This window comes from Oncorhynchus mykiss, chromosome 1 (assembly GCF_013265735.2).
Source record: "Oncorhynchus mykiss isolate Arlee chromosome 1, USDA_OmykA_1.1, whole genome shotgun sequence".
Classification (NCBI taxonomy): domain Eukaryota; kingdom Metazoa; phylum Chordata; class Actinopteri; order Salmoniformes; family Salmonidae; genus Oncorhynchus; species Oncorhynchus mykiss.
Window position 1 is genome coordinate 743,740 of NC_048565.1, and position 27,765 is coordinate 771,504.

Below are 27,765 nucleotides of genomic sequence, written 5' to 3' on the forward strand. Positions count from 1 at the left end.
CTCAAGGACCAGTTCATATTGTTGGAGGTAACCTCAGGGACCAGTTCATATCGTTGGAGGTAACCTCAGGAACCAGTTCATATCGTTGGCGGTAACCTCAGGAACCAGTTCATATCGTTGGCAGTAAGCCTCAGGGACCAGTTCATATCGTTGGCAGTAAGTCTCAGGGACCAGTTCATATCGTTGGAGGTAACCTCAGGGACCAGTTCATATCATTGGAGGTAACCTCAGGAAAAAGTTCATATCGTTGGAGGTAACCTCAGGAACCAGTTCATATCGTTGGCGGTAACCTCAGGGACCAGTTGGTAAATCTGTAACACAGCCATTTTAACCTTATCATAACTGACACTAAGAGCTGAATATGCTTCCTGCGCTTTACCAGTCAGCACACACTGCAACATTAAAGTGTGGTCAGAATCAGGCTAACTCCTAGCGTCAGCAACACGCTCAAACAACGAAAATAATGTATCAGGGTCCTTTTCATTAAATTGAGGCAACAACCGTAAGTTCCCAACAATATCAAATGTGTCCGGGGCACGACCAAAAGAGGAACGAACCCTAGGTAAATCTGGGTCACCTTCCCAGAGCAAACTCTCTCCTGAGAGCTTTCCTTCCCTAACCAGCTCTAGCCGCTCTTGTTGCAGCTTGATTTTAGCACACTCCAAATCCTGTTTAAACACCAATTCCTTTTCATACTTCCCACAATCATGCTCTAGCGTCCCACGATCATGCTCTAGCGTCCCACGATCATTCTCTAGCGTCCCACGATCATGCTCTAGCATCCCACGATCATGCGCTAGCGTCCCACGATCATGCTCTAGCGTCCCACGATCATGCGCTAGCGTCCCACGATCATGCTCTAGCGTCCCACGATCATGCTCTAGCGTCCCACGATCATGCTCTAGCGTCCCACGATCATGCTCTAGCGTCCCGCGATCATGCTCTAGCGTCCCACAATCATGCGCTAGCGTCCCACGATCATGCTCTAGCGTCCCATGATCATGCGCTAGCTGTAACAGAAGCAGTTCTTTCTGCTGTTCAAAAAGACGACTACTAGGACTAACCGATGGAGCAGCCATTGTAACGTTACGGGGAGACGGCGAGTCCTCAGCAGAGGCTGGCCCAGTGGTAACTTCAAGAATACCACTCCATCAGATTCGCCTTCAATATTAACCTAATAGAATGTTTTAGACATTTATCACTAATTTGTGTTACTAAAGTGTGTTTTTTGATCAGTTTAATAACATGCTTAGGGAATGTGACTTTTGGAAAGAGGTCATCTTAATGGGAGATTTTAACATTAATTATGAAGACAAGTCTTGTAGGAAAACCCTCAAACGGATCACTAATACCTTTGACCTTACACAGCTAGTTAAAGGGCCAACCAGGGTGACTTGTTGCTCTAAAACACAGATTGATTTGGTGTTCAGTAATAAACCAGAGAGAGTGACTAAATCATTCAATATGGTTACTGGGCTATCTGATCATAATCTGACTCTTATAGCCAGAAAGCTAAGAGCAGGTTTAACCTCTCTACTGTTAGAAAGCCGGATCAACTAAGAATACATAAGAGTGAATTAAGCTATTTTGAAAACGCAATTAAGGGAATTAACTGGAATGATCTCTTGTCCTATACAGACGTGGAAGCTGATAGTCAGGTTTTTCTATCCACAATCCAGACTACAATAAATGGCTTCCTAAAGAAAATCAAATCCAAACCTGGCCAAAAGAGCACTCTTCCTTGGCTAAATGGAGAAATCTGGAAATTGATGAAAGAACGAGATTATGCTCTAAAAATAGCCCTGAGCTCCATATTAGAGCATGACAGACGTAGGTTTACTATGTTGAGAAATAAGGTGATGAAAGAAATCAGACAGGCCAAGGCAAACTTTTTTATTAACATAATTGGTGAAGCAAAGGGAAATTCTAAACTGATCTGGGAGAATCTAAAAAAGTTAACAGGGAAAGACCATAGTAACACTGCAAAAATACTAGAAATCATGGTGAATAACAATCTAACACAGGATGCAGTTGAAATAGCAATAGCCTTCAATTCCTACTTTATTGACTCTGTCAGGGTACTGACACAGAACCCCTCCACTGGATTCCTGGGCTCAGTGCTACTGAATGACACTCAACCTGTCTTCATCATTAGGGAGGTTTCTGAGTCAAAGGTGAACAAGGTGATTAGCTCACTAAAGAACTCTAAAGCCAAATATGTGTTTAGGCTGGACTCTATCTTTCTTAAAAACTACAGTCACTCATTGGCCCCATTACTAAGGTCACCAACACAACTATTGGTCTCGGGGTGTTTCCAAGGGTATGGAAGTCGGCCATAATAACGGCCATCTTTAAATCAGGTGACCCTGCTGACGTGAGTAACTACAGGCCCATTAGTATACTACCTGTGGTGTCAAAGGTTGTTGAAAAGTGTGTAGCAGAACAACTGATTGCCCACCTCAACAACAGCCCCTTCACATTACACTCCATGCAGTTTGGCTTCAGAGCGAAACACTCCACAGAAACAGCCAACTGCTTTCTTCTGGAAAATGTGAAGTCCAAGATGGACAAAGGGGGCGTTGTTGGGGCTGTGTTTCTGGACCTAAGGAAGGCTTCTGATACTGTTAACCATGAGATTTTCATCGCAAAATTGTCCAAGTTCAACTTTTCCCCTGATGCCTTTAGATGGATGAAATCATACCTTGAAGGCAGAACTCAGTGTGTCAGAGTGAGCAATGAGCTGTCGCCCACTCTTAGCTATGATGTGGGCGTGCCCCAAGGGTCAATACTGGGGCCCCTCCTGTTCAGCCTGTGCATTAATGATCTGCCTTCTGTCTGTACTGGGTCTGAAGTTCATATGTATGCAGATAATAGTGATATATGTGCATGCAAAGAGTAAACAACAAGCTGCACAAGAACTCACTACTGTAATGGTCCAGGTTACAAAGTGGCTCAGTGTCTTGTGTTTGCATCTCAATGTGAAAAAAACTGTTTGCATGTTCTTCACAAAGAGGGCAACAGATGCTACTGAGCCAGATGTCTATGTGTCAGGGGAGAAGCTCCAGGTGGTATCGTATTTTAAGTACCTTGGCATCATACTTGATTCCAACCTCTCTTTTAAAAAGCATGTGAAAAAGGTAATTCAAATAACCAAATTCAACCTAGCTAATTTCTGATTTATACGAAATTGTTTGACTACAGAGGTAGCAAAACTGTACTTCAAATCTATGATACTCCCCCACTTCACATACTACTTGACTAGTTGGGCCGAAGCTTGCTGTACAACATTAAAACCCATTCAGTCTGTCTACAAACAGGCTCTCAGAGTGCTTGATAGGAAGCCCAATAGCCATCATCACTGTTACATCCTCAGAAAGCATGAGCTCCTGAGTTGGGAAAATCTTGTGCAATACACCGACGCATGTCTTGTATTCAAGATCCTAAATGGCCTGGCTCCCCCTCCACTCAGTAATTTTGTTTCACAGAACACCCAAACATATGGCAGCAGATCCACAAGGTCTGCCATGAGAGGTGACTGTATAGTTCCCTTAAGGAAAAGCACCTTTAGTAAATCTGCTTTCTCTGTGAGAGCTTCCCATGTCTGGAATACACTGCCATCAGACACACATAACTGCACCACCTATCACACTTTCACAAGATGCATGAAGACATGGCTAAAGGTCAATCAGATTTGTGAACATGGTCCCTAGCTGTGTGTTGTTGCTTTCCATGTTGTCTGTAGCTTGTGAGGTGTAGAAACACTTTGTTGCTTTTATGAATTTTGTCTTGCTGCTTTTTGTTCTATGTTGCTCTGTCTGTATGCAACATTTTGGTTGTCCTATGTTGCTCTGTCTGTATGCAACATTTTGGTTGTTCTATGTTGCTCTGTCTGTATGCAACATTTAGCTTGTTCTATGTTGCTCTGTCTGTATGCTACGTCTTGCTTGTCCTATGTTGCTCTGTCTGTATGCTACGTCTTGCTTGTCCTATGTTGCTCTGTCTGTATGCAACATTTTGCTTGTCCTATGTTACTATTGTCTGTATTGTTATTGTTTTTAATAACCTGCCCCGGGACTGCGGTTGAAAATTAGCCGGCTGGCTAAAACCGGCACCTTTACTGAAACGTTGATTAATGTGCACTGTCCCTGTAAAAATAAAATAAACTCAACAATAAACTCAACAATTTCAACCTGGTAGTGTTCAGCAACCTTCAACAGTTGTTCTTTAGTACATAACTAACAGTTCCTCTGATGGAAAGTGAATGAACTCGTCTACATTAGACACCATAGTCAGAAGTAAATACCAAAATAATTCTCGCTCTTCTCTGCTGAACACAGACTGGACCACAACCAGCGAAATGACAATGGGCACCACAAAAGACAGCTGAGATATCTATGGCGCTTCCCCAAAACCTACAGTAACTCAACCCAAGGAAATAACCACCCAGCACACTAGCAGATTCCCCCAAGCCCCAGATGTGCCCCCGAAACAACTGCTCAGTCCAGACACCACACAAACAACAAAACTAAATAACCATGCCCAAAATGAAACATCACTAAGCCTAACAGGGGAATAAAGGCTATAGCTCCGGGTAGCAAGTGTCACCACCCTACCTAAATCTCCCACTGAGGTACACAGCCGACTGTACTTGGACCGGTGTCCCAACAGCTAGTAGAGCAAGAGTCTCCAGCCTGGGCAGGGGCCTGGAAACAAACCAGTGTACTCTCTCCAACACAGCACACAACCAACTATCCACCGCAGTGGCAAGTTTACCAAACAAACAAAGGCAAGCAGTACAACTCAAACGAAAGATGCAAACAAAGCCCCTACAGAGTTTTAAGTTACCTCCACATTTTCTCCCAAACACAACACACATACTAGTAAACCAAATGAAACTAGTGTGTTAGTCCTTCATAAATCAACAAAGTTATTTTTGCCAAAATGTCAGCTGAGCCCCACTTGTCACGAACCGGCTCAAAGTCCGTAACAAAAAGGGATAATATATTTATCTAAAGTACACTAAATATAATGAACAATGGTGTGTAATCAGTAGTGTACGTGAGTGGTTGCGTGCATACATGGGATAATGAGGGGTGTTGAAAAGTGCCAACGCAAACAGCCACAAAAACCACTGCCACAACCAAAATCTGTGTCTGCATGGAGAGAGTATCCGCAATGAATGGGAAAGAGGTGCATTTATACCGGGACACACCCGGGCCCAGGTGTGTCCCATGTCGCTGACGACCCTCCCGGTTCCGCCCACTGACAGCCTATTAAGGAAAGAGCAAAGAGAAAGAATTCGGCAGACAGAGTGGGAGGGGCATCACACTGACCAGAGAGGTTCTGTTGATAAGTGTGTGAATTGGACCATTTTCTGTCCTGCTAAGCATTCAAAATGTAACGAGTACCTTTGGGTGTCAGGGAACATGTAAGTAAGAAAGTACATTATTTTCTTTAGGAATGTAGTGAAGTAAAAGTTGACAAAAATATTAATAGTAAAGTACAGATACCCCAAAAACGATTTAAGTAGTACTTTAAAGTAATTCTACTTAAGTACTTTACATCACTGGATATGGCACATCATACAACACTGTGGAAATATGTACTGCATGTTATGAAACTTAAAAGGACAGCAAAGTATCTGTTTCAGTCAACAAGTAAACATTTGCTTCTGACACAAACAAATATAATTGTAGAGAAATGTCAACAGACAACAGGTTTAATCAAGATGTCAAGGATGAAAGGTTAAGGGTTTGTGTCCCCACCTGTTTCATTACAATATCTTCCAACCAGGTGAACCCCAGTTTATAATCCAGAAGTTACCTTGGGCATTATGAGTGAAAGAGAGAGACCCGGCTCTATATATTTGACTCGTTTTGACCCACTGACACCCCCCCCCACCCCCCGGTTAGAGGGGAATAAAGCAGCCCAAGAATTAACACACAGGAACTATACTGTATATGAATATACTGTACATACGATATGACAAGAGCTGTACCAACAGTAATAAAGGACTGTATAAAGGACATATAATCCCTGAACATGTTTACAGGTTACAAGCTATACAGAGGACATATCATCCCTGAACATGTTTACAGGTTACAAGCTATACAGAGGACATATCATCCCTGAACATGTTTACAGGTTACAAGCTATACAGAGGACATATCATCCCTGAACATGTTTACAGGTTACAAGTTATACAGAGGACATATCATCCCTGAACATGTTTATAGGTTACAAGCTATACAGAGGACATATCATCCCTGAACATGTTTATAGGTTACAAGCTATACAGAGGACATATCATCCCTGAACATGTTTACAGGTTACAAGCTATACAGAGGACATATCATCCCTGAACATGTTTACAGGTTACAAGCGATACAGAGGACATATCATCCCTGAACATGTTTATAGGTTACAAGCTATACAGAGGACATTTCATCCCTGAACATGTTTACAGGTTACAAGCTATACAGAGGACATATCATCCCTGAACATGTTTACAGGTTACAAGCTATACAGAGGACATATCATCCCTGAACATGTTTACAGGTTACAAGCTATACAGAGGACATATCATCCCTGAACATGTTTACAGGTTACAAGCTATACAGAGGACATATCATCCCTGAACATGTTTATAGGTTACAAGCTATACAGAGGACATATCATCCCTGAACATGTTTATGGGTTACAAGCTATACAGAGGAAGCATAAATAAAGCAATAACTAAGTATTGAGAACAATATGTACGTCACACAACTCACTTTGGGCATGCACACCATCCCACAAGTCCAGAGATATGAGTGAGTCCAGTTGTTGATGGGCAGAGACATGTTGCTCTCTGCCACTGCTTGAGGGAGACTGAGTTTTGTGTGCCCATGTTGCTCTCTGCCACTGCTTGAGGGAGACTGACAGTTTTGTGTGGCCTGTATAGTCAAGAGAGTGGCCAGATGTCCGGCCCCCTAGCAATCTCTCAGAGCACTAGCCAGCAGCATACCACCTGCATCCCACTGCTGGCTCGCTTCTGAAGCTATACCGTGTTGGTACTGGTCAGTTCCTGGATGGAAGACCAGATGCTGCTGGAGGTGGTGTTGGAGGGCCAGTAGGAGGCACTCTTTCCTTTGGTCTAAATAAAATATCACAATGCCCCAGGGCAGTGATTGGGGACATTGCCCTGTGTAGGGTGCCATCTTTTGTGTGTCCTGACTCTCTGTGGTCACTAAAGATATCACGGCACTTATTGTAGGGGGTGTCCTGGTTAAATTCCCAATCTGGCCCTCAAACCATCATGGCCACCTAATAAACCCCAGCTTCCAATTGGCTCCTTCATCCCCCCTGTAACTATTCCCCAGGTGGTTGCTGTAAATGAGAATGTGTTCTCAGTCAACCTACCTGGTAAAATAAAGCACCCTACAGTCCACCAAGTCCTCACATCCTGTGGGCAGCAGGTAGCCTAGAGGTTAAGAGCAAAAGGTTGCTGGTTTGAATCCTTAAGCCAACTAGGTAAAATAAAAACTGTAAATGTGCCCATTTATTTTTTATTTTACCTTCATTTAACCAGGCAAGTCAGTTAAGAACAAATTCTTATTTTCCCGACAGTTTTGTACCTTGTCAGCTCGGGGATTTGAACTTGCAACCTTTCGGTTACTAGTCCAACACACACTAGGCTACCCTGCCGCCCATGAGCAAGGCACTTAGCCCTAATTGCTCTGGATAAGATGTGATAAATTACCACACTGTACAAAAAACATTCACCAAGAGTTTGTAACATAAACCACATTTCCATCCACAGATTTTAGGAGTGGTCATACCATTTAAAAAATAACAGCTATATTGGAAACAGGAAGTTTCGGTACACTTTTATAAATGCAGACAGATAATTTGTCCATTTGACATGGTGGGACCTTTTAGTGTCGGTAAAATGTATTACCCAAGAAATAGCGGTGGAAACGCCTTTATGAGGAAATATTGATATAATCACCAGCATATCAAGGTCAAGTTGGAGTCACACGATGACATGGGGTTCTACCACGACTCAGGAAACCATGCAGTTTATTACAGATGAAATCAATGATCAACTTCAGAGGGTGGTACGAAGTGCACAGTGATGCTCTTCTCCAATAAATGGAGGGTCTTATTCTGGTGACATGATGATCGATGCTTTACGGCCGTTTGACAAATAAAAATATTAAAATCGATAATAATCTCATCATGCAGACTAGCCCAGTGGTTCCCAAACCGCGGGGAACTCAGTCCGGCTGTAAACTTCCTCTTGAGAGTTGTAATAGTAGAAAGCACAAGGTGGTGCATCACCAGTTCCTCTTAGAGAGATATTTATAACTTGTCAGAAATGTCCAGATCAACCCGCCTACAGATCAGTTAGGTTTTTTAGCACATAGATATTGTTGTATTTTTCTTGTCACTCAAATATCCCATGAATACACATGAGACAGGGCAAAATGTATAGAATTCCAAGAAAATGTGCTTTAAAACAGCAAATTATTATTTGCATCACAATGACAAGATGCGTAGAATTGCAGGTAATAAACTTTAAAACTGTGTGAACAGATGGCATGAACAGTTCTTGAACAGATGGTGTCATGAACAGTTCTTGATCTGCAACAAGTCCATCAGGTGCAAACATTCCACTGGTGGGAAAATGTGGATATTTTCATTACGCGGATTCTAGAATATTCCCATAGAAATCACATCGCCAATTGGATGGAAATCAAGCTACTGAGAAGGTAGTGTAAATCAGAAACATCTCCCACAGTAAAATCTCAAACACAACACATACAAATGGATATTAAATATATTAGTAATGACATGCTCATTTGATTCTACAGAGATACAATAGGAAACATTTAGCAATACAAAGTCCCAATCTTCAACAAATACAAAATGTTAAAGTATACCGTGCTTCCCAAACGGCACCCTAGTCCTTTTATAGTGCATTACCCTGGTCAATAGTAGAGGACTAGGGCGCCATTTGAGAAGCAGGAATTTCATCACAGGGATGAGGTTCTGTCCCAAAGAAAACAACATTACCACATCTCTTCCTGTCTGGTCCCATAGAAAACAACATTACCACCTCTCTTCCTTTCTGGTCCCATAGAAAACAACATTACCACCTCTCTTCCTGTCTGGTCCCATAGAAAACAACATTACCACATCTCTTCCTGTCTTCAATACATTCTAAATGCTTTCTAAGAACATTTATTTAATTCACCCCCACCCCCCAAAAAACATTAACTAAAATATGTGAAATAATTATTTACATAATAGGTGTAGTCTACATTGGTGTAACCAAAGTGTTGAGGTGTCTATTTGTGCACACCAACTGTAGCAAAATTTTTTTTAGGTAGGTCTCCTCCCCATTTTGTCCCGCTTGCTTCTGTTTATTTCCTAGTGAATACACCCCTGTACTCAATCACAGCATTGTCCAATCAGCTATTTACACCAGTATCACCCTGACAACGTGTCTGGAAAAAACACAGGTAACTCAGGTAACCACTAAGGAAGTCCCGGTGTCTTGCTGCTCAACCAAACACACAAACTAATGGGTTATTGCTATCGGGAATGGTTGGGACGTCCCTACCCTAAACCTAACTTGAAAGGCTTGCACATATGGCACCGAATGGGGATTTAGCGTTCGTCTGTCGATCGTTCAGCGCACTGTGTTTTAGGGACCAGCCTTTATGTCTGTATGACCACAGACACATTTCACCTGATTCTACATGTAAAATCTGTGCGCACTCAGTTCACAAATTACATTCAGAGGGGCCAAGTACTCTGGGCCAGAAAACACTACTGCTGTGTCTGAGCCCTTAACCTCGAACCGAACCTTATCCCTTACCTAGACTAGTTTAAATTTCAACTTGAATGGGATGACAGGACGTCCCAAGCATCCCAAATAGCAAGGACCCTAACAAATACAGAAGAGAAAACACATGATGTACGGGGTAAAGTTTCCCCTAGGAACAGATCTTGGATCAGCTCTTCATCTCCACAAATCCTAACATAAAACAGTGGGGGAAATGCAAAACTGATTCAAGATCAGAATCTAGGGGCAACTTCACTCTACACCAATCATTCACCACAATGGTTTCAATGTGTGTTTCACACACACACACACACACACACACACACACACACACACACACACACACACACACACACACACACACACACACACACACACACACACACACACACACACACCAAAATTACCTAACAGAACAGCGAAGACCAAAATATACACAATATAAACAAGAGAATACTTTCTTGAATTTCAAGAAATTCAAATAGCCAAATAACTAATACAGCGTTCCCCCCCTGGCTGCTCGTTATAACTAGTGAACCTGTCCTTCTCCACTATGTTGATTAACCTGTCCTTCTCCACTACCTACCATCATTCTGATGATTAACCTGTCCTTCTCCGCTACCTACCATCACTATGTTGATTAACCTGTCCTTCTCCACTACCTACCATCACTATGTTGATTAACCTGTCCTTCTCCACTACCTACCATCACTATGTTGATTAACCTGTCCTTCTCCACTACCTACCATCATTCTGATGATTAACCTGTCCTTCTCCACTACCTACCATCACTATGTTGAATAACCTGTCCTTCTCCGCTACCTACCATCATTATGTTGATTAACCTGTCCTTCTCCGCTACCTACCATCACTATGTTGATTAACCTGTCCTTCTCCACTACCTACCATCATTCTGATGATTAACCTGTCCTTCTCCGCTACCTACCATCACTATGTTGATTAACCTGTCCTTCTTCACTACCTACCATCATTCTGATGATTAACCTGTCCTTCTCCACTACCTATCATCACTATGTTGATTAACCTGTCCTTCTCCACTACCTATCATCACTATGTTGATTAACCTGTCCTTCTCCGCTACCTACCATCACTATGTTGATTAACCTGTCCTTCTCCACTACCTACCATCACTAAGTTTGTTTAACCTGTCCTTCTCCACTACCTACCATCACTATGTTGATTAACCTGTCCTTCTCCACTACCTACCATCACTATGTTGATTAACCTGTCCTTCTCCACTACCTACCATCACTATGTTGATGAATCTGTCCTTCTCCACTACCTACCATCACTATGTTGATTAACCTGTCCTTCTCCACTACCTACCATCATTCTGATGATTAACCTGTCCTTCTCCACTACCTACCATCACTATGTTGATGAACCTGTCCTTCTCCACTACCTACCATCACTATGTTGATTAACCTGTCCTTCTCCACTACCTACCATCATTCTGATGATTAACCTGTCCTTCTCCACTACCTACCATCACTATGTTGATTAACCTGTCCTTCTTCACTACCTACCATCATTCTGATGATTAACCTGTCCTTCTCCACTACCTACCATCATTCTGTTGATTAACCTGTCCTTCTCCACTACCTACCATCATTCTGATGATTAACCTGTCCTTCTCCACTACCTACCATCATTCTGATGATTAACCTGTCCTTCTCCACTACCTACCATCACTATGTTGATTAACCTGTCCTTCTTCACTACCTACCATCATTCTGATGATTAACCTGTCCTTCTCCACTACCTACCATCATTCTGTTGATTAACCTGTCCTTCTCCACTACCTACCATCATTCTGATGATTAACCTGTCCTTCTCCGCTACCTACCATCACTATGTTGATTAACCTGTCCTTCTTCACTACCTACCATCATTCTGATGATTAACCTGTCCTTCTCCGCTACCTACCATCACTATGTTGATTAACCTGTCCTTCTTCACTACCTACCATCATTATGTTGATTAACCTGTCCTTCTCCGCTACCTACCATCACTATGTTGATTAACCTGTCCTTCTTCACTACCTACCATCATTATGTTGATTAACCTGTCCTTCTCCACTACCTACCATCATTCTGATGATTAACCTGTCCTTCTCCACTACCTACCATCACTATGTTGAATAACCTGTCCTTCTCCACTACCTACCATCATTCTGATGATTAACCTGTCCTTCTTCACTACCTACCATCATTCTGATGATTAACCTGTCCTTCTTCACTACCTACCATCATTCTGATGATTAACCTGTCCTTCTCCACTACCTACCATCATTCTGATGATTAACCTGTCCTTCTCCACTACCTACCATCATTCTGATGATTAACCTGTCCTTCTTCACTACCTACCATCACTATGTTGATTAACCTGTCCTTCTCCACTACCTACCATCATTCTGATGATTAACCTGTCCTTCTCCACTACCTACCATCATTCTGATGATTAACCTGTCCTTCTCCACTACCTACCATCATTCTGATGATTAACCTGTCCTTCTTCACTACCTACCATCACTATGTTGATTAACCTGTCCTTCTCCACTACCTACCATCACTATGTTGATTAACCTGTCCTTCTCCACTACCTACCATCATTCTGATGATTAACCTGTCCTTCTCCGCTACCTACCATCATTCTGATGATTAACCTGTCCTTCTCCGCTACCTACTAGTATAAAAAATATAACAAAAAAATCCTTGGTTGTGTAGTAAGTTGATTGTCATACAGTGACTCAATTACAAGCCCATCTGCATGTCAGCGAAGTTGAAGAAGTTGTCCACATCTCGAGAGGAAGTATTTCTGTTGTCTGAAACAAACACCTGCAGGGAATAGGACAGAGTTACTTCACACACAGGTACTATATTATTAGCTCGTACAGTTCAGACTAACACTTTCAGTACAATTGATCAAATCCTGAGATCTTTTTAAAATGATATTTTACCAGGTTAGTTTCATTGACATTAAAACAATAAATGTAAAAAAGTATATAAATGATAACCCCTTTTTTTCTCCCCAATTTCGTATTATCCAACTGGTAGCTACAGTCTTGTCTCATCGCTGCAACTCCCGTACGGACTCGGGAGAGGCGAAGGTCGAGAGCCGTCCTCCGAAACACGACCCAACCAAGTCGCACTGCTTCTTGACAGAATGCCAGCTTAACCTAGAAGCCAGCCGCACCAATGTGTCGGAGGAAACACCGTGCACCTGGCGACCATGTTAGCGTGCACTGCGCCCGGTCCACCACAGGAGTCGCTAGTGCACGATGAGACAAGGACATCCCTGCCGACCAAACCCTCCCCTAACCCGGACGACGCTGGGTCAATTGTGCGCCGCCCCATGGGTCTCCCGGTTGCGGCAGGCTGCGACAGAGCCTGGACTAGAACCAGTAACACAGCTAGCACTGAGATGCAGTGCCTTAGACCACTCAGTAGGCACAACAATAAATGTTTAGTCTAGAGATGTCAGGAATGCTGTTACCTTGGTTCCACTGAACATGTCACTGGCCATGCTCTTGCAGGCCTCCACTACCCCGTCCCCATTCAACTCCAGAGCTGTCACTGGGCCTGTGGCAACAAGAGATGCAGTTCAGAAATGCATGCCTAATCATCATAAGCACTAAACCAACTCATTAACACAATTCTTTCCTTCAACTAATGGGATCTTATCCCCACTTTCTCTTGGTTCAAAGGTCATCATACATCACAGAGAACCAGAAACAGCAAACCGATGTCAGCCCTGGCCTCAACCCAATGTCAGCCCTGGCCTCAACCCGATGTCTGCCCTAGCCTCAAACCGATGTCTGCCCTGGCCTCAAACCGATGTCTGCCCTGGCCTCAAACCGATGTCTGCCCTAGCCTCAAACCGATGTCAGCCCTAGCCTCAAACCGATGTCTGCCCTAGCCTCAAACCGATGTCAGCCCTAGCCTCAAACCGATGTCAGCCCTAGCCTCAAACCGATGTCAGCCCTAGCCTCAAACCGATGTCAGCCCTAGCCTCAAACCGATGTCAGCCCTAGCCTCAAACCGATGTCAGCCCTAGCCTCAAACCGATGTCAGCCCTAGCCTCAAACCGATGTCAGCCCTAGCCTCAAACCGATGTCAGCCCTGGCCTCAAACCGATGTCAGCCCTGGCCTCAAACCGATGTCAGCCCTAGCCTCAACCCGATGTCTGCCCTGGCCTCAAACCGATGTCAGCCCTGGCCTCAAACCGATGTCAGCCCTGGCCTCAAACCGATGTCAGCCCTGGCCTCAAACCGATGTCTGCCCTGGACTCAAATCGATGTCTGCCCTGGCCTCAAACCGATGTCAGCCCTGGCCTCAAACCGATGTCAGCCCTGGCCTCAAACCGATGTCAGCCCTGGCCTCAAACCGATGTCAGCCCTGGCCTCAAACCGATGTCAGCCCTGGCCTCAAACCGATGTCAGCCCTGGCCTCAAACCGATGTCAGCCCTAGCCTCAAACCGATGTCAGCCCTAGCCTCAAACCGATGTCAGCCCTAGCCTCAAACCGATGTCAGCCCTAGCATCAAACCGATGTCAGCCCTAGCCTCAAACCGATGTCAGCCCTAGCCTCAAACCGATGTCAGCCCTAGCCTCAAACCGATGTCAGCCCTAGCCTCAAACCGATGTCTGCCCTGGCCTCAAACCGATGTCTGCCCTAGCCTCAAACCGATGTCTGCCCTAGCCTCAAACCGATGTCTGCCCTAGCCTCAAACCGATGTCTGCCCTAGCCTCAAACCAACTATTGAATGATTAACCCAGATGATATGCAGATTGTCTGCAGGCCCTGGTCAAAAGTAGTGCCCTGTATAGAGAATAAGGAGGGACAGTCGGTGTTCCTTACCGTTGGTGATCCACTCGAGGAGTCCCTCTGCATCGTTCTGGAACACTCTACTGACGTCCTCGGGGCGCATGGACACTTCCTTAGTCTGGATCAGCACAAACCCTTTCCCAGAGGCCTGGAGTTAATACAGACAGGAAGCAATGACACCGTTAAACCCTTTCCCAGAGGCCAACTACATTCAATTTCCATCATTGTATGATTTTTTGTGTGCAAATAAACTCAAGCTTATGGACAATGTCAAATGTGATATAGCGAAGCACCTGAGTGAGTTGGGTGCGCAATTATGCAGGTACTTTCCCGAAACGGATGACAACAGGATTCGTTTATCCCTTTCATGTCCTGCCTCCAGTCCACTTACCGATATCTGAACAAGAGAGCCTCATCGAAAGACTCATCAGAAGCCACTGCCAGATTTCTGGATTGGGCTGCGCTCAGAGTATCCTGCCTTGGCAAATCGTGCTGTTAAGACATTGATGCCCTTTGGAACCACGTACCTATGTGAGAGTGGATTCTCAGCCCTCACTAGCATGAAAACTAAGTACAGGCACAGACTGTGTGGAAAATTATTTAAGACTGAGACTCTCTCCAATACAACCTAACATTGCAGAGTTACGTGCATCCTTTCAAGCACACCATTCTCTTTAATCTGTGGTGAGTTATTCACAATTTTTTATGAAGAAAATAAGGTTTTATGTAAGATGGTTAAATGAAGAGCATAATTGTTGATTATTATCAGTTGTGCCCTGGTCCTATAAGAGCTCGTCACTTCCCTTCAGCCGGGTAGTGACAAAAACCCTCATTCATGTTTAATAAATGTGTTGTGTAGTGTGTGTGTGCTGCAGGCTTACAATGATGCCAAAAACAACATTTGAGAGTGCGCTGACCCTGGTGCTAGAGGGGGTACAGCTGGAGGTTGAATGTTTGAAGGGGTAGGGGACTGTTAGCAGTTTGGGAACATCTGCTGTAGTATATTTTACAGATGAGGTGAAAAGCTTACCACAGCTTAATAAGATCAACCAGTTGGGTGCAGCACAGCTGCATAGTAACAATGATGACCCACCAACAGACTAGTAAACAATGATGACCCCCCAACAGACTAGTAAACAATGATGACCCCCCAACAGACTAGTAAACAATGATGACCCCCCAACAGACTAGTAAACAATGGTGACCCCCCAACAGACTAGTAAACAATGGTGACCCCCCAACAGACTAGTAAACAATGATGACCCCCCAAAAGACTAGTAAACAATGATGACCCACCAACAGACTAGCAAACAATGATGACCCCCCAACAGACTAGTAAACAATGATGACCCCCCCAACAGACTAGTAAACAATGATGACCCCCCAACAGACTAGTAAACAATGATGACCCCCCCAACAGACTAGTAAACAATGGTGACCCCCCAACAGACTAGTAAACAATGTTGACCCCCCAACAGACTAGTAAACAATGATGACCCACCAACAGACTAGTAAACAATGATGACACCCCAACACCAACAGACTAGTAAACAATGATGACCCACCAACAGACTAGTAAACAATGATGACCCACCAACACCAACAGACTGGTAAACAATGATGACCCACCAACAGACTAGTAAACAATGGTGACCCACCAACAGACTAGTAAACAATGATGACCCACCAACACCAACAGACTGGTAAACAATGATGACCCACCAACAGACTAGTAAACAATGATGCCCCCCCAACACCAACAGACTAGTAAACAATGATGACCCACCAACACCAACAGACTAGTAAACAATGATGACCCACCAACACCAACAGACTAGTAAACAATGATGACCCACCAACACCAACAGACTGGTAAACAATGATGACCCACCAACAGACTAGTAAACAATGATGACACCCCAACACCAACAGACTAGTAAACAATGATGACCCACCAACAGACTAGTAAACAATGATGACCCACCAACAGACTGGTAAACAATGATGACCCACCAACAGACTAGTAAACAATGATGCCCCCCCAACACCAACAGACTAGTAAACAATGATGACCCACCAACACCAACAGACTAGTAAACAATGATGACCCACCAACACCAACAGACTAGTAAACAATGATGACCCACCAACACCAACAGACTGGTAAACAATGATGACCCACCAACAGACTAGTAAACAATTATGACCCACCAACAGACTAGTAAACAATGATGACCCACCAACACCAACAGACTAGTAAACAATGATGACCCACCAACACCAACAGACTAGTAAACAATGATGACCCACCAACACCAACAGACTGGTAAACAATGATGACCCACCAACAGACTAATAAACAATTATGACCCACCAACAGACTAGTAAACAATGATGACCCACCAACAGACTGGTAAACAATGATGACCCACCAACAGACTAGTAAACAACGATGAACCACCAACAGACTAGTAAACAATGATGACCCACCAACAGACTAGTAAACAATGATGACCCACCAACAGACTGGTAAATAATGATGACCCACCAACAGACTAGTAAACAATGATGACCCACCAACAGACTAGTAAACAATGATGACCCACCAACAGACTAGTAAACAATGATGACCCACCAACAGACTAGTAAACAATGATGACCCACCAACACCAGAAGGACCTTGAGTCACTTCCTCATCTGGAGGATGACCAGTAGTTTAGATCAGAAGGACCTTAATGGAAAGGCCAAAAATAGAACCATTGCAGCAAGGGAAGGAGACCTTTAACTGCATGACAAAGTGTCTAACCTTCCCTCATTTTTTGTATTACTTTAAGTCATTGAGCAGACTCTCTTATCCTCCTCTCCTCCCCTCTACCTCCTCCTCACCTCATCAATGAGTTTCCGGGCGTTAGCAGTGGTGTAGTCCCCAGAGAAGAACACAAACAGACAGGACTCGTCACTCTCCTTGCGTCTGCCTCCTTTGGTCATGGGTACGATGCTGCGGGATGCCTCAGCTGAGACCCGGACTGATTTAAACTCTGACTCCGGGTCAGGGGCTGGAACATGGTCCAACACCACAGTGTCCTCAGGCAGCAGGCTCCAGTTGGTCTCCCCTGAGACGGGCGTGAAGTCATGGACGTTGCTCCAGTTGTTGTTGAAGATGCTGAGGCCTGCGTCCTTGAAGTGGAAGGCCAGCTCGGGGTAGTAGTACTGGAAGCAGCCGAACTTCATCCCTGTGGACGCCTCGATGATGGGCTGAGTGGCGCAACACAGGAACACCTCCATCTTCTGACAGTCCCTGGTCCTGAACTGCTGGCAGGCCACCACACACTTGATGTCCTTACAGTCCCTGAAGAACACACTGCCCTTCACTGGCCCCATAACGATACAGCAGTTAGTGCAGTCGTCGATGGTGATGGTGGCGGAGTGGTCCAACACGAAGATCTTACAGTTGTCACAGTCCTGGATGACAAACTGCTGTCCGTTCAGCTTGCCTGGCAGACGGCCCACTGTGGCATCCTTCAGCCCCGTTAGCATGAAGTCCTTAGGATCAACCTGCATAGAGACAGACATTAGTTCCTTAGAGTCAATCTGCATAGAGACAGACATGAGTTCCTTAGGGTCAATCTGCATAGAGACAGACATGAGTTCCTTAGGGTCAATCTGCATAGAGACATACATGAGTTCCTTAGGGTCAATCTGCATAGAGACAGACATTAGTTCCTTAGGGCACTGGTTCTTAAACTTTTTCAGCCCGGGACCCAAAAGAGAAATGTGTTTTCTTGGGACCCAAGCTTAGGAAATATCGGTACATTTCATTACCCTTATGCCTAAAACAAATGCAATATAGACAAAAACATTAAATATTCGTATAAATATATATTCATGTTCATTTCCCCCCATTAAAAACACTCTTACATATCTGTCTAGGTTGGAAATGTTGCTGTTAAAATACAATAAATCATGTTTCATTCTGAACTGGAATAAACAGATTGATCACATCACACACACACCTAATGAGATGTCTGTGGCTGGTTCAAGTTCTCAACAAGCAGGTCTATTCTGGGCTCAGTTTGACAGTTTAACACTGAGGTCATACTCAGCAATGACACCGTTTCCGTACTTGAGAACCCTGCCGTTGGGGACTGTATGTGGTGCCAAACTGGATCAGAACAGCTACTGCTTTCTCAGTCAGGCAGGAGACCACTTCCTGCTGTAGAACCCAGAACTGTGCGAGTGTGTTTGAAGCCCTACTGCTTTCTCAGTCAGGCAGGAGACCACTTCCTGCTGTAGAACCCAGAACTGTGTGAGTGTGTTTGAAGCCCTACTGCTTTCTCAGTCAGGCAGGAGACCACTTCCTGCTGTAGAACCCAGAACTGTGCGAGTGTGTTTGAAGCCCTACTGCTTTCTCAGTCAGGCAGGAGACCACTTCCTGCTGTAGAACCCAGAACTGTGCGAGTGTGTTTGAAGCCCTACTGCTTTCTCAGTCAGGCAGGAGACCACTTCCTGCTGTAGAACCCAGAACTGTGGGAGTGTGTTTGAAGCAAGAGGCTTTTTGAGACAGTTTAATCTAGTTCAGAATAAACTGTTATTACTTGCATGTTAACAAACAGTTCCAACCGAGACTAGTTTTCAACAATAATTTCTACAGTAAGATGTAAAGTGGGCATGATCATGTTTAATCTGTACTGTTACTTAGGGTTGCACCATCAGTAGCTAGCTAGCTTGCTTTGGCTATCATTAGCTATTACATGTGTACAAGGCCAGGGTTTTTTTTGAAAGAGAAACTCACATCTACTACTATGAGAGTTAGTACTCCCTTATGCCTGCTGATCATCACCTGTTATAAAATCACAACAATGTCTTCGTTACGAATCCCTTTGGCCCGGCAGTCTGGGGGGGGGGGTAATCGAGACCCGTAACATAACTCATGCAAAGTGTAATAGTGACAAAGTAACGGTGAGAACGAAATAACCACAGACAACTAAATTACCGTTAAACACTCATGGTTTATTTGAACACACACGGTAATGGGGGGGAGCAGGAAAAGGGGCTGATCTGGACCCAAGGAAAGAAATAATAAGTATCCAAAAACACCCCTAAGCTAGACTAGCCTACTTCACCAACAGCTAACTAACTAACCAAAAATACAATGGGTGGTCGGCCCAGTTCTAACTAGTGTTTTTATACAAAGTATTCCTACGGGTAATGTATGCCCATGGGTGACTTATCTTGGTACCCCCTCTTCCCACCGTCAAACGAACACCATAACAAAACCAATACTCACAGGTGGGGACAAAGGACATGTAGATGCCAAAAACCAAATAAGAGATCTACAGACAGATGGCATTGACAAGAGATCTACAGACAGATGGCATTGACAAGAGATCTACAGACAGATGGCATTGACAAGAGATCTACAGACAGATGGCATTGACAGAGAGATCTACAGACAGATGGCATTGACAGAGAGATCTACAGACAGATGGCATTGACAAGAGATCTACAGACAGATGGCATTGACAAGAGATCTACAGACAGATGGCATTGACAAGAGATCTACAGACAGATGGCATTGACAGAGAGATCTACAGACAGATGGCATTGACAAGAGATCTACAGACAGATGGCATTGACAGAGAGATCTACAGACAGATGGCATTGACAGAGAGATCTACAGACAGATGGCATTGACAGGGAGATCTACAGACAGATGGCATTGACAGAGAGATCTACAGACAGATGGCATTGACAAGAAATGCATTGACAAGATATCTACAGACAGATGGCATTGACAAAGAGATCTACAGACAGATGGCATTGACAGAGAGATCTACAGACAGATGGCATTGACAGAGAGATCTACAGACAGATGGCATTGACAAGAGATCTACAGACAGATGGCATTGACAAGAGATCTACAGACAGATGGCATTGACAAGAGATATACAGACAGATGGCATTGACAAGAGATCTACAGACAGATGGCATTGACAGAGAGATCTACAGACAGATGGCATTGACAGAGAGATCTACAGACAGATGGCATTGACAGAGAGATCTACAGACAGATGGCATTGACAAGAGATCTACAGACAGATGGCATTGACAGAGAGATCTACAGACAGATGGCATTGACAGAGAGATCTACAGACAGATGGCATTGACAAGAGATCTACAGACAGATGGCATTGACAAGAGATCTACAGACAGATGGCATTGACAGAGAGATCTACAGACAGATGGCATTGACAAGAGATCTACAGACAGATGGCATTGACAAGAGATCTACAGACAGATGGCATTGACAGAGAGATCTACAGACAGATGGCATTGACAGAGAGATCTACAGACAGATGGCATTGACAAGAGATCTACAGACAGATGGCATTGACAGAGAGATCTACAGACAGATGGCATTGACAAGAGATCTACAGACAGATGGCATTGACAGAGAGATCTACAGACAGATGGCATTGACAGAGAGATCTACAGACAGATGGCATTGACAAGAGATCTACAGACAGATGGCATTGACAAGAGATCTACAGACAGATGGCATTGACAAGAGATCTACAGACAGATGGCATTGACAGAGAGATCTACAGACAGATGGCATTGACAAGAGATCTACAGACAGATGGCATTGACAGAGAGATCTACAGACAGATGGCATTGACAGGGAGATCTACAGACAGATGGCATTGACAAGAGATCTACAGACAGAGAGATCTACAGACAGATGGCATTGACAAGATATCTACAGACAGATGGCATTGACAGAGAGATCTACAGACAGATGGCATTGACAGAGAGATCTACAGACAGATGGCATTGACAAGAGATCTACAGACAGATGGCATTGACAGAGAGATCTACAGACAGATGGCATTGACAAGAGATCTACAGACAGATGGCATTGACAAGAGATCTACAGACAGATGGCTTTGACAGAGAGATCTACAGACAGATGGCATTGACAGAGAGATCTACAGACAGATGGCATTGACAACAGATCTACAGACAGATGGCATTGACAAGAGATCTACAGACAGATGGCATTGACAGAGAGATCTACAGACAGATGGCATTGACAAGAGATGCATTGACAAGATATCTACAGACAGATGGCATTGACAAAGAGATCTACAGACAGATGGCATTGACAGAGAGATCTACAGACAGATGGCATTGACAGAGAGATCTACAGACAGATGGCATTGACAAGAGATCTACAGACAGATGGCATTGACAAGAGATCTACAGACAGATGGCATTGACAAGAGATCTACAGACAGATGGCATTGACAGAGAGATCTACAGACAGATGGCATTGACAGAGAGATCTACAGACAGATGGCATTGACAAGAGATCTACAGACAGATGGCATTGACAGAGAGATCTACAGACAGATGGCATTGACAGAGAGATCTACAGACAGATGGCATTGACAGAGAGATCTACAGACAGATGGCATTGACAGAGAGATCTACAGACAGATGGCATTGACAAGAGATCTACAGACAGATGGCATTGACAGAGAGATCTACAGACAGATGGCATTGACAAGAGATCTACAGACAGATGGCATTGACAAGAGATATACAGACAGATGGCATTGACAAGAGATCTACAGACAGATGGCATTGACAGAGAGATCTACAGACAGATGGCATTGACAGAGAGATCTACAGACAGATGGCATTGACAAGAGATCTACAGACAGATGGCATTGACAGAGAGATCTACAGACAGATGGCATTGACAAGAGATCTACAGACAGATGGCATTGACAGAGAGATCTACAGACAGATGGCATTGACAAGAGATCTACAGACAGATGGCATTGACAAGAGATCTACAGACAGATGGCATTGACAAGAGATCTACAGACAGATGGCATTGACAAGAGATCTACAGACAGATGGCATTGACAGAGAGATCTACAGACAGATGGCATTGACAGGGAGATCTACAGACAGATGGCATTGACAAGAGATCTACAGACAGAGAGATCTACAGACAGATGGCATTGACAAGATATCTACAGACAGATGGCATTGACAGAGAGATCTACAGACAGATGGCATTGACAGAGAGATCTACAGACAGATGGCATTGACAAGAGATCTACAGACAGATGGCATTGACAGAGAGATCTACAGACAGATGGCATTGACAAGAGATCTACAGACAGATGGCATTGACAAGAGATCTACAGACAGATGGCTTTGACAGAGAGATCTACAGACAGATGGCATTGACAGAGAGATCTACAGACAGATGGCATTGACAACAGATCTACAGACAGATGGCATTGACAAGAGATCTACAGACAGATGGCATTGACAGAGAGATCTACAGACAGATGGCATTGACAAGAGATCTACAGACAGATGGCATTGACAAGAGATCTACAGACAGATGGCATTGACAGAGAGATCTACAGACAGATGGCATTGACAAGAGATCTACAGACAGATGGCATTGACAAGAGATCTACAGACAGATGGCATTGACAAGAGATCTACAGACAGATGGCATTGCCAAGAGATCTACAGACAGATGGCATTGACAGAGAGATTGAGCTCTAGAGCAAACAGGGTTTTTAAACCAAGGGAAAGGGAATGTGATAGGGTAATGGAAACAGGAGGAGGTGTGTCTTCTGATTAGCGACCGATCTGATTGGGGAATGATGATTTCCACCTGTGAGGAGGGGAGAAGGAGAGAAAAGAAATACACACAGAATACCTGTATCCTTAAAAGTCTTGCTAGTTGACCTACTTTTCCACAGTCGGAAGCACTGCTTGCTGAAGCACCCTGCCTGCCCTGTTCTGAAAGACCTCCCTGGGTTTACCGTCATGCTGTAGGTGTTTGGTCAGAACGTGGCGTTTTATTCATTTGTTCGCTTTTTGAGAGACTCATTACTAACGTTAAGCACTTCCCCACACAAAACACATTGTGGGCGCTCCTTGTTACTTCTCAAAGTTTGTATTAAAAAGAGAGAAACTCATCACTGTATTTGTGTTTCATGACAATTGAGCTCAGTCAGAACTTGTAGCTAGCATGAGTCCAGTTGATGACAGCGGTGAGTGATGGCGAGTGGGAATGATAAGTCAGTGGCTGGCAGGGCATCATCTGCTGCTGAACGACAGCACATCATCATCATCATCTGCTCCTGAACGACAGCACATCATCATCATCATCTGCTCCTGAACGACAGCACATCATCATCATCATCTGCTGCTGAACGACAGCACATCATCATCATCAACTGAACGACAGCACATCATCATCATCTGAACGACAGCACATCATCTGCTGCTGAACGACAGCACATCATCATCATCTGCTGCTGAACGACAGCACATCATCATCATCATCTGCTGCTGAACGACAGCACATCATCATCAGCTGAACGACAGCACATCATCATCATCTGCTGCTGAACGACAGCACATCATCATCATCTGCTGCTGAACGACAGCACATCATCATCATCATCTGCTGCTGAACGACAGCACATCATCATCATCATCATCATCATCTGCTGCTGAACGACAGCACATCATCATCATCAGCTGAACGACAGCACATCATCATCATCATCTGCTGCTGAACGACAGCACATCATCATCATCAGCTGCTGAACGACAGCACATCATCATCTGCTGCTGAACGACAGCACATCATCATCATCATCTGCTGCTGAACGACAGCACATCATCATCATCTGCTGCTGCTGAACGACAGCACATCATCATCATCTGCTGCTGAACGACAGCACATCATCATCATCATCTGCTGCTGAACGACAGCACATCATCATCAGCTGAACGACAGCACATCATCATCATCTGCTGCTGAACGACAGCACATCATCATCATCTGCTGCTGAACGACAGCACATCATCATCATCATCTGCTGCTGAACGACAGCACATCATCATCATCATCATCATCATCTGCTGCTGAACGACAGCACATCATCATCATCAGCTGAACGACAGCACATCATCATCATCATCTGCTGCTGAACGACAGCACATCATCATCATCAGCTGCTGAACGACAGCACATCATCATCTGCTGCTGAACGACAGCACATCATCATCATCATCTGCTGCTGAACGACAGCACATCATCATCATCTGCTGCTGCTGAACGACAGCACATCATCATCATCTGCTGCTGAACGACAGCACATCATCATCATCATCTGCTGCTGAACGACAGCACATCATCATCATCATCTGCTGCTGAACGACAGCACATCATCATCATCTGCTGCTGAACGACAGCACATCATCATCATCATCTGCTGCTGAACGACAGCACATCATCATCATCATCTGCTGCTGAACGACAGCACATCATCATCAGCTGAACGACAGCACATCATCATCTGCTGCTGAACGACAGCACATCATCATCATCTGCTGCTGAACGACAGCACATCATCATCATCATCTGCTGCTGAACGACAGCACATCATCATCATCATCTGCTGCTGAACGACAGCACATCATCATCATCATCTGCTGCTGAACGACAGCACATCATCATCATCATCATCTGCTGCTGAACGACAGCACATCATCATCATCATCTGCTGCTGAACGACAGCACATCATCATCATCATCTGCTGCTGAACGACAGCACATCATCATCATCATCTGCTGCTGAACGACAGCACATCATCATCATCATCTGCTGCTGAACGACAGCACATCATCATCTGCTGCTGAACGACAGCACATCATCATCATCATCATCTGCTGCTGAACGACAGCACATCATCATCTGCTGCTGAACGACAGCACATCATCATCTGCTGCTGAACGACAGCACATCATCATCTGCTGCTGAACGACAGCACATCATCATCATCATCATCAGCTGAACGACAGCACATCATCTGCTGCTGAACGACAGCACATCATCATCATCATCTGCTGCTGAACGACAGCACATCATCATCATCTGCTGCTGAACGACAGCACATCATCATCATCATCTGCTGCTGAACGACAGCACATCATCATCATCATCTGCTGCTGAACGACAGCACATCATCATCATCATCTGCTGCTGAACGACAGCACATCATCATCATCATCATCTGCTGCTGAACGACAGCACATCATCATCATCATCTGCTGAACGACAGCACATCATCATCATCATCATCATCTGCTGCTGAACGACAGCGCTGCATCGTGTGTCGCGGAGTGATCTACAACAAAACTGCAAGAAAATGATCCGGTAAACCGCGAAGCACAAGGGCATCTCCCTCTACCGCAGCTGCCAAACTGAGCAGAGACCGCTGCTAAGCAGAGTGCGCAGACGCACTAATAATCATACATTTACTCTGACACATCGCGACCCATGCATTAAGAAATGCTGCCTTAGGGTCAATGAGCAGAAGCTCTTTTCCAGTGCGACCCTGGGTAAGTGTCTTGCTCAAGGGTACACAACATTTTTTACCTAGTCGGTTCGTGGATTCGAACCAGCCACCTTTCGGTTACTGCCCAACGCTCTTAATCGCTACATTACAAACCACAAAAAGGCGAACACAAAAAGGCGAACAGTAGTAGATAAATGGCAAGCTGGTTAAATAAAAGACTGCTGTTGGAACTTTCAGACGTCCCTATTTTCCCGAAATAATGGTAATGTCTGTCTATTTCACCAAATATCTCAAAATGCATTTATTTTAATGGTTTTAAGTTCTACACCATTTTAAATCAGGATAAACTATTATTTCTAATGAGTTTACCAATTTCTGGTAGCTAAAACGTCAAAACAAAAAACTTATGGAACTCTCAGGTCGTCCCATTGTTTCCTGTAGGGGAAATATAGGTATGTTTGTTTTACATAATATCTCGCAATGTGTATATTTGAATTTTACAAGTCGGACACCATTTTAATCATGAAACTCCTCTTTCTAATTGTGTAATGCTGGGCAGCGTACTCCGTTGTCATCAAACGCTAGAGCTCCCCCTTGTTTTCTTATAGAGAGGCATGCTGGTATATTTCGCAATGTGTATATATATTTTAAAGTCGCCATTATAATCAGGATAATCATCTCTTTCTAATGACACAAGGTTTCATCGATCGCTAGACCAGAAATAGTCAAGATACAATTTGTTTCCGACTTCCTCTTATACAGACATAAGCACACTTGGCACCATCGAGGTGCAGATGTTTACTTTCTACACGAGTTGTTATTTTTCAGTTTCTTCCTATGAACAGACTGTAGTGGTCAAATAAAAAAAGGTATAATTTGTTTGGTGCCATTTAGGGAAATTGAATTCTAAGGATCATTCCAGTCAGAAGAGACTCAGCGAAGGTTAGTTTTAATTCATTTGCTATTGCCTGGCGCTAGTGTTCGTTCTCAACCAACGTTTTTTGGCCGTTTTTCAGCCTTGGGTGAATTTTGACTCGTTCTATCCCTAACCATGCATGCATCCTCAGCGATCCCCCTGGTCATACATGCATCCTCGCCGCTAGTCTCCCTGGCCATGCATGCATCATCTCCATACCTTTTCACGTTTGTCCCAGCTGTATTGTTTAGGTGGGTCCTCTGTTGTATTGCTGCAGAGGTCAATGTTGTTGGCGTTGCTGCTGCTGTTCGCCTTATCTTCCACCGTTTTCGGAGTAGGTTCCTTTTCGGGTGATTTTCTCTTGGATTTTTTGGAGAACCAGCAACCCATTTTGTCCTTTTAACAATAAACCAATCAAACGTGTATAGGAAAATATGATAAGAGTCTGTCCCCAGAAGATTTATCGCCTACTTTGTATAACATGTACAGGTATTTCGGTCTTCTTGCCTCCTCGGTTTCTGGCTTCTTATCACGTACTCGTAAACACGTCTTTCGTTTGAGCTTCCCTTTTCCTTACACAGTTCAACAGCCAATCAATACGTTGCAATCCGTTACTTAGTAACAGCGAATCACAGTACAACAACAGTCTGGGAGGGGGCAACGTGGACAATGTCAGCCAATCAAATCAGTGTTCTGCTTTTTGGGAGCTGGGCGTTGTTTTAGCCGCGCTCAGTATACAGGGTAGTAAACAGTGAGGGGTT

The 27,765-nt window shown here is 44.2% G+C and overlaps 1 protein-coding gene across 6 annotated transcripts; it reads right to left on the minus strand.

Annotated features, from left to right (window-relative positions):
* Positions 1 to 5,701: 5,701 nt before the first annotated feature.
* Positions 5,702 to 27,577, minus strand: rp2 (RP2 activator of ARL3 GTPase). Of its 6 annotated transcripts, none has more exons than XM_036977823.1 (7): positions 27,224 to 27,577; positions 17,566 to 18,234; positions 14,713 to 14,827; positions 13,349 to 13,434; positions 12,536 to 12,690; positions 11,016 to 12,495; positions 5,702 to 10,734 (listed from the first exon to the last, which is right to left on the minus strand). In XM_036977823.1, exons 1-5 carry the CDS (start codon positions 27,392 to 27,394, stop codon positions 12,607 to 12,609), a joined length of 1,125 nt encoding a protein of 374 aa, XP_036833718.1. In that variant the 5' UTR covers positions 27,395 to 27,577; the 3' UTR covers positions 5,702 to 10,734; positions 11,016 to 12,495; positions 12,536 to 12,606. The 6 variants fall into 6 exon arrangements, with proteins under 6 accessions (XP_036833718.1, XP_036833809.1, XP_036833653.1 ...); XM_036977914.1 differs by having other exon boundaries at positions 11,016 to 12,295; positions 12,416 to 12,690; XM_036977758.1 differs by having other exon boundaries at positions 11,016 to 11,878; positions 11,919 to 12,690.
* Positions 27,578 to 27,765: the final 188 nt, after the last annotated feature.